The 19162-nt window shown below is 39.6% G+C and overlaps 1 protein-coding gene across 1 annotated transcript in view; it reads left to right on the plus strand.

Moving 5' to 3' along the window:
- Positions 1-226: 226 nt before the first annotated feature.
- LOC149237832 (signal peptide peptidase 1-like) overlaps positions 227-19162 on the plus strand; it is a 510431-nt gene continuing 491495 nt past the window's right edge. The window contains exon 1 of the mRNA XM_089372819.1: positions 227-673. Within this exon, the coding sequence (XP_089228945.1) occupies positions 404-673 (270 nt within the window). The 5' untranslated portion in view covers positions 227-403. The remainder of the gene's footprint in view (positions 674-19162) is intronic.

Raw genomic sequence — 19162 nt, forward strand, 5'->3', positions numbered from 1 at the left:
CCACCACCTTTCTCCACCACTTCCCTTCGCCTTTTTAACACCCTTCTCCATATTTAAAACGTTACTTTAATTTACGTTGCCAAGTAAATGCTGCCAATTTACACTGTTGGTTTCATAATGTGTTTCCAATACATAATACTCTTTTGTGATTCATATAACAAACTTTATTATAATTTTTTTTCATTTTTTTCATTTTTTTCATTTTGCTAGATATACTGTCATCTCACGCCAACTTTTGAATGCAGGAGGATTGGCCAGCAAAGCATGTCTGGAGCAAGAAGAGCAGAAAAAGAACCCATTGAGCAAAACACCTCGAAGGCAGTAGCAGAGTGACTCCTGTGCATACACTAAGGATGCCAAGCAATTGATTTCAGTTGCCTCCAGAGGCCAGAGCTCAGCAATTATGGCCAGCGTTTCCATTTTATTCTCACTCAGAGTACCTGACAGGCCTATGCCCTCTTGCGTTAAGAATGGAGGAGGCTTGAGTTGGCGGTGGAGAAATGAGACACTTAAAATTCAGGACGGGGCAACGTTGGGGCAGGGGTTGGGGTTGCGTTGCCGGCGAGTAGTTGGCAGTGGGAAACCCTGTCACTGCGCAGGACGTCAGCCAGAGTTTGTGGAAAAACAAGTCGAAGATGACGTCTGGCAATGGTCTAAGACGCCCGGCCAATTGGTTTTTCCTCCATTCCAAACTATTCCCATTCATTCACCTTGATTTTGTTACTAAGCAATGTTTGTAATCCAAACAAATGTCAAACTCTAGTATTTTGTAGTAATTGGTAGGTTTTCTGCGTCTGATTACTTTCTAGATTTGACCAAAAATGGCCTGCCAATCAATGCCTATGTTAACTTAATGCAATGCGATATCCAGACTAATTGAAAGCTTAACTACCATAGTAGCCCTAGAGATGGAGAGGATTGTGGTCTATTTATCCAAGAAGGCCTTGGACCAGTTTCAAAAATAAAGTTCTGAGTATGAAACCAATTTTGTTCGCCTCAAGATAGAAATCAAGCGCAAAATTTTAAACCAGTGTACCCTAGGTTAAAGGTTCTAGAAGAATTTTAGCATTATCTTCACTACTTAAATGGTAGGCTTAAGTTTTTGGCAGAGTGTATGGCCATAAATTAAATTTTGTGTAAAATATATGTATGCAAAGTGGGTGGGTAAACAATACATAAAATGACATAAATATATGGAACAGAGCTTGAGATCTGATATGACCGACCAAGCTGCAGGTGGGATTGAACAGTTGCAGGCACACTATCATTGAATTATGAGAATGGTCTAGTAGCGTGACATGAGTTGCGCTAAAACAAATCAACAAATTTGTTGTGATGGATTAGCGCAGCAAGAATACTGTTGTAGAAAGACTAGTAGGGAAAATAGTGGAAGCAAAAGATAAGAAGGGAGAGACATCCTTTGTTGCAAAATCAAACCATATAAATAGAGCGGTGCTAAATTGTGATAACTGAAGAATCAAGTGAATAGGTGTTAACAATTATCTTTTTATTTTTAGGTGACATATCATGGGGCAAACCCCAAGCACTTTCCTTCATTTTAAGGATGGTACGCAGGGTATACCTTAAATTCTTTAGGGCACAATGCTAGATCAATAACAAGGCTCAAAGCCATTAAAGTAATATACTCATTATGAGATCAACATGTCACTTAAGGAAATAGAACCTAGGGTGGGAGGATAATAGCCCATCCCACAACCACTTGACCTAGACTGAATTGACAGTCATTAACAATTATCTATGTGAGAAACCTTCACAATCAACCATTTCAAACAAAACAATCACATTATGAAAATGCATTGAGGGGAGATGCAAGAGATTGCTTAAGTTGTACAATCTATTGATGATATAAGCTAGTACAAAATTGTGGCTAGAGATTGTTTGTGAAATAGCTCCATATGCTTGAGTCACATATAGCGTGTGATTGTGTATCTTTATCTTAGAATGGTACAATAATAATAAACTCATGCAACATTATTCAAGAGAGTTGATAAGTACATATGACACATATTTATAGAAGGATGATCAAATTATTAGTGATGGTGGTCCCTAATGGTCGTCTTGTGCATTGTGAAAGAGGATAATCACTACCTTGTTCCCTAACTTTGTTTTTCATGGTGTGCCTTTGGGTTGTGACATGTTTCCAATGTGGATCCTGGAGCTATTATTGACATGGCATAGTGAGCTATCCGTTGATATGGACGTTCAGTTGCCATTAATTAGATCTAGTGTTGGTTTTGGATGATCAATGTGTTGGATGTCTAATGAGGGTTATGTTGCCACACAATGTATCAGGGGTCCTAGCAAGGGTACCTAGGGACAACTACTAGACCAAATGACAACAATGGGACAAAGACCCACTGTCACCTCAGTCAGTGCTCCCTGCTCTTTACGGACTTTCACCGATGGGAGGAGTCTCGCTATGGAGGTATGAGGTGATTCCCAAGGCCCATTCAAGGAGAGACTCAATTTAGAGCTCAATGCTTCAAGAGAAGCTAGGAAGGCTCTCCAAGAAAGACCTAAGAGGAGAGTCAAGACCTAGGGTTATGAATGCTCAATGATGACTAGTATGTCTAGGATCAAGGCTTCCAAAGTGAGGTGAGATCTCTCTAGGGGCTTTGCAAGATAATTCCTCTTCAAAATAGGGTTTATGCTCCACTAAAAAGACCTAGAAAGAAATCTAAGCGAGACCTAGGGTTTTTGACTAATCATGGGAGGAAGTCCTCCAATGTGATCACTAGGTCAAGCAAGGGAAGAGAAAGGGTCAAGAATGATCAAGTTTTCTTGCGCTCTATGTGAAAATGACCCTTTAGAAGACCACCAACCATAGACATTCAATATGAGCTTCCAAAGATGTAGCTAGGGCTTGAGTTTTCTTGCAAACTGGTTGTGGGAATTGCTCCAAAACTTTAGGATCACTAGAGGAGACACCAACATATAGTCTATCTAAACGGATTTTCAATTCACCCCTCCAATTGAATTCGTAGGCAGCCCTAGCTAGTCGTCTAGGGTAAGGGCCAAAATTTTGGAAAGGGAGGAAAAGAGAAGGAGAAAGAGGGTGATCACCAATTTTTCTTGGACTAGAGCCTTACCCTTGGGCTATGGAGTCTATGTGATTCGAAATTCGGCTAAATCGCTTCTCAAGGAGGTTAGAAAGTGATGCCCTAGCACCTACTTTTCAACAATCATCCACCCAAGATCTATGGACTATCATGGAAGAAAAACAAGTTTTACTCCACTAGGAACATTCATCTACTTGTTATCAATGAGTAACATGCACAAATTTGCAATCTAACAATCTTTCCAATGATATTCAATAATTAGGGCATAATAAGAACTAGCTAGTTGCAAAATTTCTACACATTAGACATCATTACATGAAAAATATTCAACAAAATTTACTTACAAGATAACAAGAGGTATATCCAATCCAAGATCAAGAAATCAACTCCAAGAGACAATGAATTTAGCTCCAAAAAATATCGAAATGCATCAAAAGATCTCCAAGTGTGATGATGATGTTTGATACAAATGAAGCTTAGCTTTATGTCGAGCCGTAAAAAGGGTCTTTTTCACCTCTAATTACCTCACATTAACTTGTCAATCTAGGAACGATTTGTTATTTCAAAGAATGTACTCAGTTCGAGGTTGTCATTTGCCAGAGTAATGCTAGTAGTATAGTGCTCAGAATACAAGAGTAAACGGATACTTAAAACAAGATCTACTTATAGCAAAGCACTTTAAAGCCTAAATCATGCATTCGGAAAACTAAGCGGTTTATCAGTCAAGGGTCCAGTAACAGTAACTCATCCCTCTGTAAACTAATGTAATTAAAGATAATCAAGGAACAAATCATCAATCTGGGAACTAGACAACAAATGTCAACGCCCACTACAGTTTCAGATCGTTCTACACACCAAAGCAATGAGAACGCAAATAACAGGAAATGGAACAACAACTAAGAAATGGAACAACAACTAGAAAATGTAACAACAACTGATTCTTATAAACAACAACACTTTAATCTACAAGAATAAGTGCAGCAATCGTATCCTACAGAAATCAGATAGCAATCTTTACTCTAGGAATAAATCGGACAGCACATGGAAATAGAACGACAACTGATTAGTAATGAAATATAGAACAACACTTGGAACCAAATGTAAATGCACAATAAACTAAGATAAATAACACACATGGCACACCTTAGTATTGAGAAAAACAGTAATCTGATTTCGGTACTACAAATATCAATCTTAGTTATAAAGAATAACGATTGTAATTCGTAATGGAACAACAATATCAATTGAATCAACAATCGCAATTAAATGTAATCTATAGATGAATACAGTAATACCAATTTATGATTGTTACAACATGGGTACTCTGTAATTGAACAGCAATAGCATTCTGTAAAGACCGGCAATGTTATATTAATGATTAAAGGAACAACAATGCGTTAGAGAGTCAGAATGAACAATCTGACATTCCTGTCACAGAGAACGATATTACTTAGTCGAACATGAATCAAATATAACAGAGTCGTGATGTAAAATAACAAAACACATCAGATTACCGAACAAAGCTGATAATGAAAACCACGCACGAACTAAAGATAATGATATAGGAGCAAGTGTTCCACCAGGGCGGGCCCTTAGCCTCCAGGGACACATCGCTTGAAATTACTCCAGGATCAAAGACGGAACAACAACCAGATTTATATTAAAGCATTAAAACAGAGTTACAGCGAATCACTTCTCAACGAGAGTCGATGATCAAAGTTTCAAATACAGAGAAAAGTTACATAGAAAAAATAACAGCAGATCGTCCCCCGGGCTAGCAGTGCTGCCCCTTTTTATAACAGCTAAAGCGGAGATATCAAGGATGCAAAAATAGTTAAGGCAACGATCCCTCAGGATCAAAGGATCCTGAGGGATTCGCCAAACTGTTAATTCCCAGTTATCCGTTTGTTTTCTTGCGCCGAGTCGATATCTCCTTTTCCTTTCCTTGGCTGATATGTTTTAATTTAGATCGCCTTGTTTGCATATGGTTCCCCGCCAAAGGGACAACAATTAACTTGGCCCTGTCTTTTTCTTTGGAACGACAATCTTTCGTTTTTCCCTTTTCCTGCATAAGAAATAGCAATTATTAGTGTTTTCGTGTTGCGTATAAATCCTATAGATTTTGTCATGATTTCTTATTATCTACCTAGTTCATGATGCAAAGAGGTTACGAGTTCTAAAGAAAAGATGACAAAATAATCAATAAAAACATACCTTCTTCAGTACTCCACACACCCCCCTGCTTACCCTTTTTCATGCCCTCATGAAAACATTGTAGTTGACATGTAAGGCAGTGAGAGAGTAGGCTAGAGATGGGATCTCATGTGGTAGTCTACAGCCATGATGCCTAACTAGGTGTTCAAAAAGATGGCCTGTCTGACCCTCAGGCATCTCATACAGGGCTTGGTATCTAGGTGCAGGGTGCCAAATAATCGGACTCTAAAACCTATATCCTAACCAAGATGGCCCTGCCCTCAAGATAATTTCGCCATAGAGGTTCAAGCGATCGACAGCTAATTTAAAGTTCTCATAATTAAATGGTTCCCTGAGTTGAATATTTGGATTAGAAATCTGATATCGAAATTTAGCAGCATCAATGGCAAGGTCTTTAATAGTGAAAAAGTATTCTATTCCTTGCTGATTGATTGCTGTATGAATGGGTCCTAATGCTTCAATCACGTTTGGAGTACTCATGAGATTCCTATGTTTCCTCCATAGCTGCACTGGATTTCTAGGCTCAGCTCTTACCCATAAATCTAATCCGTTTCTTGTCTTTGGAAGGCATTATAGGCTTTAAGCCATTTAATTTGATTAACCCCAAACGAAATAAATTCTTGCAGTTGGATATCCCCAACGAAAGGGCAAGGGTTTTGCTCTGTCTCTTGATCTAACACAAGGTTATGCAGATAGAATTCACACAATAATCTTTGAACCTTTACTCCATAGTGCTTACAACAATTTATAAAATCATCAATAGTATTAATTTGTATAGGGGCTCCTGCTTTGACAACCTTAATTTTCAATTGCAAATATCGTTCCATTAAAAACAAGGCATAATTCTTAGCAGGGGCTCTACATGCTAGGACGTTAGTGTACAAAGAGCATAAGGTATCCATCTGCTTGATAACTACATCTAACCTATGAGTTACCTTTGCGACTTTTTCTTCTTCCTTTCGCCATCCTTCAAAGGCCTAGCTTTCAGATAAATTGACATTCCTTAGCTGTTGTTGTAATTCTTCATACTTTTCTCGAGAAACTGTTTGTTCTGTGAGTTTTTCTACTGCTTGCTGAGCTTGTACCAAACCCTCTCGTAGGGTTACTGTCCTCGGATCACTGTCCCACATGGTAGTGGTAAGCAGAAGATTCACTTGAATCTTCTTATTGCATTGTCTTGTGTTCATGGTTCGTAATTCTTCAGAGGGTTGTGCCTCTGTCTGAACTTCTTTGTCACAGGCCGACATATCATCTGTTTGTACTTCAACATGGGTAACAGCTGAATGTTGTTCCTTTTGGTTTTGAACGGCAGGCTGGACTTGAGTCCTCCTTACCTTTTTCTTGAGGGGTCTTGCCGGAGTGGTTGCATGTCTTACCCCCGAAGTCCTTTTTACTCTCTTTCTCATTTTCAAAACCCTGATTTGTTGTCGAAGTCGAGCTATCACATTCAGTAATCTTTGCTGTTCTTTTCGTATAACAATTTACTTCTTTTTCTTATTATATTCCACAGATTAGCAATCCCATGTACATAAAGTAAAGTGCACATTAAACGAACGACATAAAACAAGCCAAGACAAGAGACACAAGATGTGGCGGCTAGCCAGGGAAAAACCCCACAATGTGTGGGGAAACCCTTTGATCAAATCTTCTTTTATCTTCAATAATTCAGCAGAGAGAAATAATAATATAAATCTAATTCATATCAGCAACAACAAACCCTAGATCAGCAGCATCAGCATTAGCGGCTTCATTATCAAACTAGGGTAGACGATATTTCACAAACCGACCGTCAGATTGACTTCATTCCACCACCAAAAGTTGCAGCTTCCAGAAGAGGTTCAGATGAACCTACAATGTAGTTCAGATGAGGAGATCTTTTAGGCCACGCAGATCAATCTTTACTTTTGTAGTTGCAGCTTCAGTTTCAACAGTTTTCGGCTTCAAAATAGGGCAGTCGATATCTTGCAAACCGTTCGTCGGATTGACTTCATTCCCCCACCAAAAGTTGCGGCTTTTAGAGGAGATCCAGATGGACCTACAACGCAGTTCCAAAGAGGAGATCTTCTAGGCCACACAGGTCAATCTTTGCTTCTGCAGTTGCAGCTTTAGGTTCAACAGCTTGCGGCTTCACATGTGTGAGAGAGAGACCCATTTCTGCGCAGTAGAGAAGAGACTCATTTCTGCACAATAGAGAGAGAGATGTGATGAGAAGAGTGAGTGCAAATTAGGAAAAGTCCTCATATATTTATACACAACGTTAGTGTTTGAATAGATGCGACTGTTGGGCTTCTGAGCCTACATGAGTTCTAGGTCGGCTTGATAATAATTCCATAATCAAAATAAATTCATATCTCCATGAATACTTATCGGAATCGGATGATATTTATATCAATCCTACATCTCTCGACGAGAGGAATCTAATAAAAATATTATCAGCCATGAATAAGATGACCCACATGAAGTTTTGCCCTGGTTGCCAATTTTAACACTCCCTCTCAACCAGGGAGAACTTCATCTGCAATCTGTCTATCGGTCGTTACTATTCATCCATCAAATGAACTGCCTTGTACAGCTTGACCCTTGCCCTGCTCTACTCTATTCTGCCTGTTCTGCTTTGTCTTGTTCTACCCTGTACTGATCGGTACTATTTTGCTCTGTTCTGCTCTGCTCTTACATTGTTCTGCTCTGCTCTGCTTTTGTCAGAATTATGAAGAAGAAGAAATGATCGAGGATGTATCATACTGACTCAAAGTCAGTGTCAGAGTATGTACCACTGGTCCCAGACCAGTCTCAACCATCCCGAAGTCAGCGTCATAGTGAGTACAACTCCACTGGTCCTAGATCAGTATCATCTTCCACTGACTCAAAGTCAGTCTCAGAGTGCGTACCACTGGTCCCAGACTAGTCTCAGCCGACCCGAAGTCAGCTTCATAGTAAGTACCACTCCTACCACTGGTCCCAGACCAGTATCGTAGTCTCAGAGAGTGTACCACTGGTCCCAGACCAGTCTCAACCGACCCGAAGTTAGCGTCATAGTATGTACCACTCTCACTGGTCCCAGACTAGTACTGCACTGACACGAAGTCAGTCTCGGAGTATGTACCACTGGTCCCAGACCAGTCTCAACCGACCCGAAGTCAGCATCATAGTATGGTACAACTCCTACCACTGGTCTCAGACCAGTACCATTGATCCCAGATCAATGGAGGTCATCCTAGCGTAGGGAGTATGATAGATACAACTCGGTGGCCATTTACTTTAAAGGTATGTCCAGATCCGTCAATAGTGACTAGAGTAAGTGTGCCATTATCATGTACCTTATGGATTTCATATGGCCCCAGCGAGCGAGTCTGAAGCTTCCCGGGAAAATCTTGAAACTTGGAATCATATAAGAGCGCCCAATCTCCCTCACGGAAGACTTTATTTTTAATGAGAGCATCATGCCATTTAGCTCACTGCTGTTGGATCAACGCAGTGTGTTGGAGGGCAAAGAGCCTGATTTCATCCAGCTCACTGATCTGCTGTAATCTATTAATCTGTGTCTCGTTTAGATCTAAGCCGACTTCTTGTGTTGTTCGCAACGTTTGGATTTCGAATTCTATGGGAAAGATGGGTTGCTTTCCAAACACCAATTAGTAAGGTGAATAGTCGGTAGTGCTTCTCCATATTGTTCTGTAAGCCCACAAGGCTTCTGGTAGTCTTGCAGCCCAATCGCGTCTATGTGACGTAATGGTTTTTGTTAAGATTGCTTCTATTATATTATTGCTACTTTCTACTTGACCATTTTCCTGTGGGTGGTATGGAGTGGTGATTTTGTGCTGGATATGATAGTTTTTGAGTGTTGTAGCAATCTTGTTACCAGCAAACTGTGGTCCACCGTCTGTAATTATATCTCTTGGAAGCCCATATCGCACGAATATATGGAACAGGAACTGTATGACAGAATCCTCTGTAGCTCTCGGCAATGCCTCTGCTTCAACCCATTTGGTGACATATTCTGTTGCTACTAAAATATATGTTTTCTGGTTCGAGGATGGGTTAATTGATCCAATGAAATCGAGGGCCCATCGCTCGAATGGTTCAATAACTAGTTGTGGGTTCAGGGGCATTTCGTCGGACTGACTAGGGCGTCCTGCTCTCTGGCAACTGTCACAGGCTTGAACGAACTTTTTTGCATCTTTGAAGATCGTGGGCCAATAATACCCTGTTTGTAGGACCTTATGTCCAGTTCTGCAATCGGCGAAATGTCCGCCACATGGTCCGTCATGACAAGCTTTCAAAATGTCAAAAATTTCATCCTCGCGGACGCATCTCCTGATGTGCATATCTGCCCCTGTATGGAACAGGTAGCCCCCAATCCAAGAAAATCGAGCACTTCGCTGGACAATCTGTTTTCGTTCATTGGGGGTCAGATGTTTTGGTAATTTACCTACTGCTAAGTAATTCACAACATCAGCATACTAGGGTGTTTTAACAGTGACAACAAACAAATGCTCATCTGGAAATTGATCTTCAACTGCTGCTGCGTCCACTGGTTTTGGCATTCGCGAGAGAAAGTCAGCTACAAGATTTTCTTTTCCAGGTCTGTCCTTGATTGTAATATCAAATTCCTGCAATAAAATCAGCCATCTAGTTATTCTACCATTTGTGATTGGTTTATTTGCTAAATATTTTATGGCAGAGTGATCTGTATACAAGATAACAGGATATCCAGTAATGTAATGCTTTGAACTTATTGACAGCATGTATTACAGCTAGAAATTCCTTTTCAGTAACAGTATAATTCAATTCAGCAGGGGATAAATTCTTGCTAATATAATAAATTGCATATGGTTTTTTATCTTCTTCCTGCCCAAGGACTGCTCCAATAGCTGTATCTGAGGCATCTGATGAAATTTGGAATGGCAGGTCCCAATTTGGTCCTCGAAGGACTAGGGCTGTGGACACAAGCTTCTTCAGATCTTGAAAAGCACAGTCACATTTTTCTGTCCAAAGAAAGTCAACATTACCTGTCAGTGCATATAGAGGTGCAACAATATGCGAAAAATGTTCTATAAACCTTCTATAATAACCAGAAAATCCAAGAAAACTGCGTACCTCTGTTTGAGTGGTAGGAGTGGGAATTAGCAAAATTATTTGAATTTTGGCTAGGTCTACCTGTATGCCAGCTACTGAGATATAATGGCCTAGAATAAGTCCTTCAATCATCATCATATAGCATTTTTCATGGCTCAAACAAAGCCTGGTGGCAATGCAGCGCTGTAGGACTTTTTCCAGTGTGTCCAATGCTGGGTCAAAATCATCTCCGTATGGTGTAAAGTCATCCATGTATACTTCGAGCCCTTCATTTATTAAGTCTGAAAAGATGCTGAGGATAGCCCTTTGAAATGTGGCAGGAGCATTGCATAAGCCAAAAGGTAGAACTCTATAGGCAAATGTTCCCCAAGGACAAGTAAAAGTGGTTTTTTCTTGGTTTTCAGGGGCAATCTGAATCTGATTGTATCCACTGAAACCGTCTAAGAAAGAAAAGAATTTCTTCCCTGCCAAAGTGTCTAATACTTGGTCAATGAATGGAAGGGGAAAGTGGTTTTTTTGTGTTGCTTTATTTAGCTCTCTATAATCTACACAAATCCTCCACTTTCCATTCTTCTTTGGAACCACAACAAGTGGAGAGACCTATTTACTATCAGAGATAGGGTAGATGAAGTTGACATCTAAAAGTTTTTGAAATTCAGCTTTTACAACATCTTTTAGATGAGGATTAAGTCTCCTTTGTGGTTGGTGAACAGGTCTCGCATCCCTTTTTATGTAAATGTGGTGTGTACATAACTGGGGATCAATTCCTTTCATATCAGGGTAGTTCCATGCAAATGCTCCTTTATATTTCCTCAATAGTTGGATGAGCTTCTTTTCTTGCTCGGAAGTCAGGTTGGCATTAATGTTTAAATTCTTTCCTAGCTCAATTTCTACAATTTTACCATTTGAAACAGAGGTAGTAGGTATTGTTTGATCGTGTGTATCTTTAAGAGGATTTTCTTCTAATTCATTATCAAATGCTGCTTATATCATGTGACGTTGTATGTGGGATCTGGTTTCAGCTTGGCTAATAAAATTATTAATGGCATCATCTTCTGTTTGGTCTTTGAAATCAAGGGCCTCTTCTATGGTTAATGGAGATCTAATATTTTCGGTGAGGTATGATACATGATGCTTGTTAGTTTTTATTATTGTGACACTTGGCTGCGCTGGAGGATATAAAGCTAGGTTCTTGATATCTGCCCCTCTAGTTATGGTCATATTGCCTTGTCGGCAGCCAATATAAGCATCGGCAGTTGCAAGCCAAGGTCTGCCTAAAATCAATGGATGTCCATCAAGTTGGTTTTTGGGGTTTATTATCAGAAAATCGGCCGGATACTCCCAGGAGTCAACGGATACCATGACATCATGTAGTGTGCTTTCTGGCCTAACCACAGATCGGTCAGCTAGTTCTAGTAAAGTAGAGGTCAGTTCTACTGATGTAATGCTCAGTTTTTGGCAAGTGGTGGTTGTTAAGATATTAATTGCAGCTCCTAGATCAACTAAGGCATTTGAGAAGGTTTGACCATAGATTTGTACGGTTACTATTGGATTTCCTGGGTCTTCGTATTTAACGGGTGTTTCTTTTCCTGATAATAAGTCGGATAGAGTGCCAACTACTTGGACTTTTGGGTTATTTGTTATTTTCCTCCTTATTTTCTTTATACATAATTCTTTGATAGTCCTTGCATATATGGGGATGTCTTGAATGGCTTGGAGGAATGGGATTTTTATGTACAGATTTTTTAGTTCTCTCAGAATATCAAAATTAGGGTGTTGTATAGGTCGAGGTATAATTAATCGCTCTGGGAATGGGGGAGAGGATGTGGTTGTTGGGTCATGAATTTGTTGTCTGGTCACGTCCTCTTCTTGTAGCGGTTGTTCTGTAGGTAATTGATTTTCAACTTGAGTTGTTTTATCTCCCTCTGTTTCGATGATACGCCCAGATCTTAATTGAAGGTCATTACACTCACTTAGATCGGTTCCTATTTCTGGTGTTTCCACTATTTGAGTAGATTGGACTGGTCTGTTATTCGGATTAGGGTTGGATTGGGCTGGGAGTTGCGGTCTTAAATTAGATTGGGGGTTTTGTTGTAAGGCTGGCAGTGGAAGTTGAGGAAGCGGGATGGTTCCTACTGGCTGATTCATTGGTCTTTGCCAGTTTGTCTTCCAGGCTTGACTTTGTGAGGTAGGCGGGGTCCATTGTGCTGGATATACGTTGTTTTGCCAATATGGTGGGGTATAGGGAAAATTTGGCCAATTGGGTTGGTTTGCTTGATTTGGCCATGGAGATGATGAAGGAAATGATTGTTGTGACCAATTCGGGAAGGGAGGTTGATTTTGCCACATTGTATTATATTGTTGAGCATGATATTGTGGAGGCTGAAAAGAAGAAGTTGGGTCTGAAAACATACCTGATTGTCGTGGCTGCCATTGACGGCGCTGATTGAGTAGATACACTGGTTCTGGTTCTTCTTCTGCTTCCTTGTATACTGCTTTCAATCCAGGAAGTGAGGGGCAGCTCTCTGTAGAATGGTCTTTTGTACAGATGGCGCAAACTTGGACTGCATCTAATGGACACTCCTTATGGCTATGTTTCTTTCTGCATCGGGGACAGAAGATTGCCAAATTCTGTTCTGCCTCTGCTTGCTTTTGTTTGGCCTGCATAATATCAAGTTGTGTTGTCAGTGTCCCCAATATGTCAGTTTTAAAATTTTCTAATAAATTTCCAATTTCTGCACGAGTTACTCCTTCTGCCGAAATTCTATTATCTCTTACAAACCGATCATGTTCTGCTGGTTTTAGTCTTGTGCTGCCTCTCGAGCTCCTAATACATAGATTAATAATGTCAGCAAAATTTTCTTGATAAATATCTCCTTTTCCCATAATATTCAGTGTTTCAATCCATTGTTCCTTCATTCCCCTAATTAATGCTGTTTTTAACACATTATCAGGTAAGGGTAATGATGCATAAGGAGATCTTTGAAGATTATACTGGAAACATTCAACATACTCTTCTAATGTTTCATTTGGTCTAGCTACCATCTGAAATATTTCATCTTTTAACTCTCTAGACCTGCAATAGTCCTGATATTTTTTTAGAAAAGATTCTTTCATTTGATCCTAGTTATTTATAACACCACCACCCAATCCCATAAACCATCTTAAAGCAGCCCCTTTTAATGTAGAGGGAAATAATTTCAGTTTCTGGGGATCGGTGGTATAGTCATATCCTCTACACAGCACATCAAATTCAAACAGGAATGCATCCGGATCTTCTGATGTAAGGCCATGGAATGTAGGGATGTGCTGAAGAGGAATTGCTTTCATAGGTGCATTAGCTGCAGTATCCACAATGGGGTATTGCAGTGTAGAGGTTTGGGTGTTTGGCTGGTTTTGGGCCATTTGGTCAAATATATGCCAATAACCTTCTGGGATATCTAGGAGGGTATTCCTAGGTTGTCGAGGGGGAATGGCTCTAACGGGAATGGTCTTGACAACACTTCCTTTATCTGGGATAATGAGAGTGCCTAACGTCTGGGGGGATTCAGGTTCTTGAATTTCGTTATAAATGATTTTTGCAGCACTTCCCTTATCTGGACTGCTTAATGGCTGAATTACCCCAAGGGGAGATCTTGGTTCTTCAGTCTCTCCGGTTTCTCCTCTTCCTTCACAGAGGTTGCTAAGGTTCCCTTCTTGTAATGATTTTGGGCTAGAATTTTCAATTTCTTGAAAATCTTGCTCTTCGGTTTGACTATGCACCTCAGCAAAGGCTACAGATGGTGATCTTGTGGCCTGAAGGGAACTAGTAGGCTGTCTAGAAGTAACTTTTCTAGGTCCTACTGAAGGCTGAGATTCTGCTTTCTTAAGGATTTCGTCTATAAAGGTTGATCGGCCAAGGGTCACCGGCCCCTTAGCTTTATTAGGCTTGGGTAGAGGTTTAGGGTTCTTTTCAGGCTTTTTCTGCTTAGTCATGCACACAAATCAACTGCTAGGTTCTACCCAAACAGAATAGCAACAAATCTGCAGGAAAGCGGGCAGGGGAGCAGGGCTATTACATACTCCACACGCAGGTTCTTACCTTCTGTTTTTAAAACCCAATCCTTTCCTAACAGGATCTTACACTACTCTGAAAAGAGACAAATGGCTACACTCTTCCCTGGCAACGACGCCAAAATGTCAAGCCGTAAAAAGGGTCTTTTTCACCTCTAATTACCTCACATTAACTTGTCAATCCAGGAACGATTTGTTATTTCAAAGAGTGTACTCAGTTTGAGGCTGTCATTTGCCAGAGTAATGCTAGTAGTATAGTGCTCAGAATACAAGAGTAAACGGATGCTTAAAACAAGATCTACTTATAGCAAAGCACTTTAAAGCCTAAATCATGCATTTAGAAAACTAAGCAGTTTATCAGTCAAGGGTCCAGTAACAGTAACTCATCCCTCTGTAAACTGATGTAATTAAAGATAATCAAGGAATAGATCATCAATCTGGGAACTAGACAACAAATGTCAATGCCCACTACAGTTTCAGATCGTTTTGCACACCAAAGCAATGAGAACGCAAATAACAGGAAATGGAATAGCAACTAGGAAATGGAACAACAACTAAGAAATGGAACAACAACTAGAAAATGTAACAACAACTGATTCTTATAAACAACAACACTTTAATCTACAGGAATAAGTGCAGCAATCGTATCCTACAGAAATCAGATAGCAATCTTTACTCTAGGAATAAATCGGACAGCACACGGAAATAGAACGGCAACTGATTAGTAATGAAATATAGAACAGCACTTGGAACCAAATGTAAATGCACAATAAACTAAGATAAATAACACACACGACACACCTTAGTATTGAGAAAAACAGTAATCTGATTTCGGTACTACAAATATCAATCTTAGTTATAAAGAATAACGATTGTAATTCGTAATGGAACAACAATATCAGTTGAATCAACAATCGCAATTAAATGTAATCTATAGATGAATACAGTAATACCAATTTATGACTGTTACAACACAGGTACTCTGTAATTGAACAACAATAGCATTCTGTAAAGACCGATAATGTTATATTAATGATTAAAGGAACAACAATGCATTAGAGAGTCAGAATGAACAATCCGACATTCCTGTCACAGAGAACGATATTACTCAGTCGAACATGAATCAAATATAACAGAGTCATGATGTAAAATAACAAAACACATCAGATTACCGAACAAAGCTGATAATGAAAACCACGCACGAACTAAAGATAATGATATAGGAGCAAGTGTTCCACCAGGGCCGGGCCCTTAGCCTCCAAGGACACACTGCTTGAAATTACTCCAGGATCAAAGACGGAACAACAACCAGATTTATATTAAAGCATTAAAACAGAGTTACAGTGAATCACTTCTCAATGAGAGTCGATGATCAAAGTTTCAAATACAGAGAAAAGTTACATAGAAAAAATAACAGTAGATCGCCCCCCGGGCTAGCAGTGCTGCCCCTTTTTATAACAACTAAAGCAGAGATATCAAGGATGCAAAAATAGTTAAGGCAGCGATCCCTCAGGATCAAAGGATCCTGAGGGATTCACCAAACTGTTAATTCCCAGTTATCCGTTTGTTTTCTTGCACCGAGTCAATATCTCCTTTTCCTTTCCTTGGCTGATATGTTTTAATTTAGATCGCCTTGTTTGCATATGGTTCCCCGCCAAAGGGACAACAGAGGGATTCGCCAAACTGTTAATTCCCAGTTATCCGTTTGTTTTCTTGCGCCGAGTCAATATCTCCTTTTCCTTTCCTTGGCTGATATGTTTTAATTTAGATCGCCTTGTTTGCATATGGTTCCCCGCCAAAGGGACAACAGTTAACTTGGCCCTGTCTTTTTCTTTGGAACAACAATCTTTCGTTTTTCCCTTTTCCTGCATAAGAAATAGCAATTATTAGTGTTTTCGTGTTGCGTATAAATCTTATAGATTTTGTCATGATTTCTTATTATCTACCTAGTTCATGATGCAAAGAGGTTATGAGTTCTAAAGAAAAGATGACAAAATAATCAATAAAAACATACCTTCTTCAGTACTCCACACTTTATTTATATGAGCCTCTTCTAATTCGAATTAGCCTAAGATGCCCCTAAAAATATTTTAATGTGCAAAATAACATAACTTTGGTGACAAACTGTTAAATTTGGCAACTAGGGCCGAACTTCACATTAGATAGCTCATATGAGGCATCTCATATTTTTCTTGGATTCCTCTCTCCGAGAGGTGTAGGATTGATCTAATGATCATCCCATTCTGACATGTACAAATGGAATTATGAATTTATTTTGATTATGCACAAATTGTCAAGGTCGTCCAACAAACTCATGTAGGCTTAGAAGCTCAACAGTCACGTCTATTCACCCTCAACGTTTGCCTATAAATACATGATGCCTCCTCCTCATTTGGACACACTTCACTTACTCATCTTCTCTCTCCTACTTTGATTGGGTACGAAAATCAGAAGCTGCTCTCCACACGTGCGAAGGGAAGGAAGGGTTTTTTTGTTTCAGCGTTGACCGAAAATTTCAGACGCTGTTTTGACTGTGTTGACCAGTTTTTGGTGCAATTTTGTGTGGGGTATTTTGGTTTGGGCAGGCCACAGTTCTGGGCATGAAATCCAAGGATGTTTGACCTTTGTTTGACCAGCGTTGACTATGCTAGGGTTTGCTGCAACATTGACTTTTGTTGACTAGATTTGACTAGACTTTTTTGTATTGGTTTTGGGCTGATTAGACTTGCTGTGGGAGGCCGAAGTTGACTAGGTTTGACTGAGCTGAATTGAGGAAGAAATCTACCCTGTTGACCAACATTGACTTTCTGGTTAGGGCTTTCTGTTTTTATTGTTTGACTGATCAGATTTTCACTATAATTGGACAAGTGAATATTATACATTGTAGTCTCTCTCTCTGCTGAACTTTTGAAGAATTATAAGAAGAATTGATCAAGGGTTTTCCCACATTGGGGTTTTTCCCTGCCTGGTGCCATATCTTGTGTCCTCTTATCTTGGCTTGTTTTCTATTGTTATTGTTTATGTTCTATCTGCATTTTACTATCATGTTGATGTGATTGCTAAACTAGATATTGATATTGGGCTAATAAAGAAATTGAAGTAAAATTGCTCTAAGCATAGAACATACCATTGTTATCCTAAAATTAACATGGTATCAGAGCTAAGGTGAAGACAAAGCCCAAGCAAGAGTGAAAAGAGCAATCACCAAGAGGAGCAATCACTGATCAAAGACAAGATTCAATGGCTTCCACATCCTACTTCAAGTCTGATGATAAGCTTCATGATAAGTCTGATTATCATGCATGGAAGATGTCTCTTGATTTGACATTAGAAGAGCAAGATGTGATGGATTATGTGCAGGGAAAGATTTCAGAACCTCCTTCTAATGCACCCGCTGCTGCCAAGACCAAGTACAAGAAGGGTGAAGTCAAAGCCAAGAAGATCATCAGGGATTCTATTCATTAGCATTTAGTTGCTTACATTTCCGATTTGAACACTTCAAAGGAGATATGTGACAGGTTGGTTTGCATGTTCAAATCTAGTAATGCAAATCAAATTCTTTTCCTCATGAATAAGCTAAAGGATATAAAGAAATGAAGATATTCAATCCTACTTCATGAGCATTACTGAGATAAAAAATGATCTTCTTTCTATTTGAGAAGCTATTGCTGACAGGGAGCTTACCCTCATTGCCCTTAGAGGACTCCCTCAAGAATGGCGTGTTCAACACTACTATTCTTAATAACGATAGGATTCTAGGTTTTGAAGAATCGCTGACTAGATGCTTTCAAGAAGAAACAAGGATGATGGAACTAGATATGCCTTCAAATAGGAATGATCCTACTGCATTCTCTGCTCATGCTAAAAAGAAGAACAATGCGGGTTCAAAGAAGCATTGTCAAGGAAGGTCGGGTTTCACAAATGGAAGGAAGGGAAGATGCTTCATTTGCAACAAGTTTGGTCACTATGCTAGGGAGTGTCCTAATAGGAGGGATACACCTCATAATGATGACAACCACAACAACAACAATTTCAGGGGCAACAACAATCAAAGGAATGGCATATTCAACAACCAAGGAAAAAGGAATGCTCCCGCTTCTCATCAAAGAAATGGTCGCCCTTCCAAGAGATCAAGAAATGCCAGGTATGATGAATCTAATGTTGTTGATAACAAGCAAAAATAATTCTATCTTATATCTGCCCTTTCTACTGCATCTCCTCGAGACACTTTGGGAAATTGGTTGATTGATAATAGTGCTTCAAGGCACTTCACTGGGTATAAGAAAGCTCTTTCAAATCTGATTGAAAAGGATACAAATTTGGAAATTATCCTTGAAGACAATGCCACCTATCCCGTGAAGGGAGTTGGGAATGTTACTCTTTAATTGAATAAAGGTAACACCATTCATCTACAAGAAGTATTATATGTGCCCGATCTAAAGAAAAACCTGGTATCTATTTTGGCGATGGAAAACAAAGTATTCAAGGTGGCATTCATTGATGGAAAGGTACATGTGTGGAATAAAAACTTCAAGGATGCATCTACACTTGACTTCAGGGTTGATAACCTATATCAAGTTGGAGGAAGCCCATTGGAAGCTATGTCTTGCAACACATCACTTCAATTTGAATTATGGCACCGGAGGTTTGCTCATCTACAGTATAAGGCTCTACCCAATTCAAGGAAGATGGTGACAGGTATGCTCGAATTTAAAGTAGAACATGAAGGTGTTTGTCAG

The sequence above is a fragment of the Pinus tabuliformis genome, chromosome 8 (genome assembly GCF_031772625.1).
Source record: "Pinus tabuliformis cultivar Carrire ecotype Pingquan chromosome 8, CPIR1, whole genome shotgun sequence".
Classification (NCBI taxonomy): Eukaryota; Viridiplantae; Streptophyta; class Pinopsida; order Pinales; family Pinaceae; genus Pinus; species Pinus tabuliformis.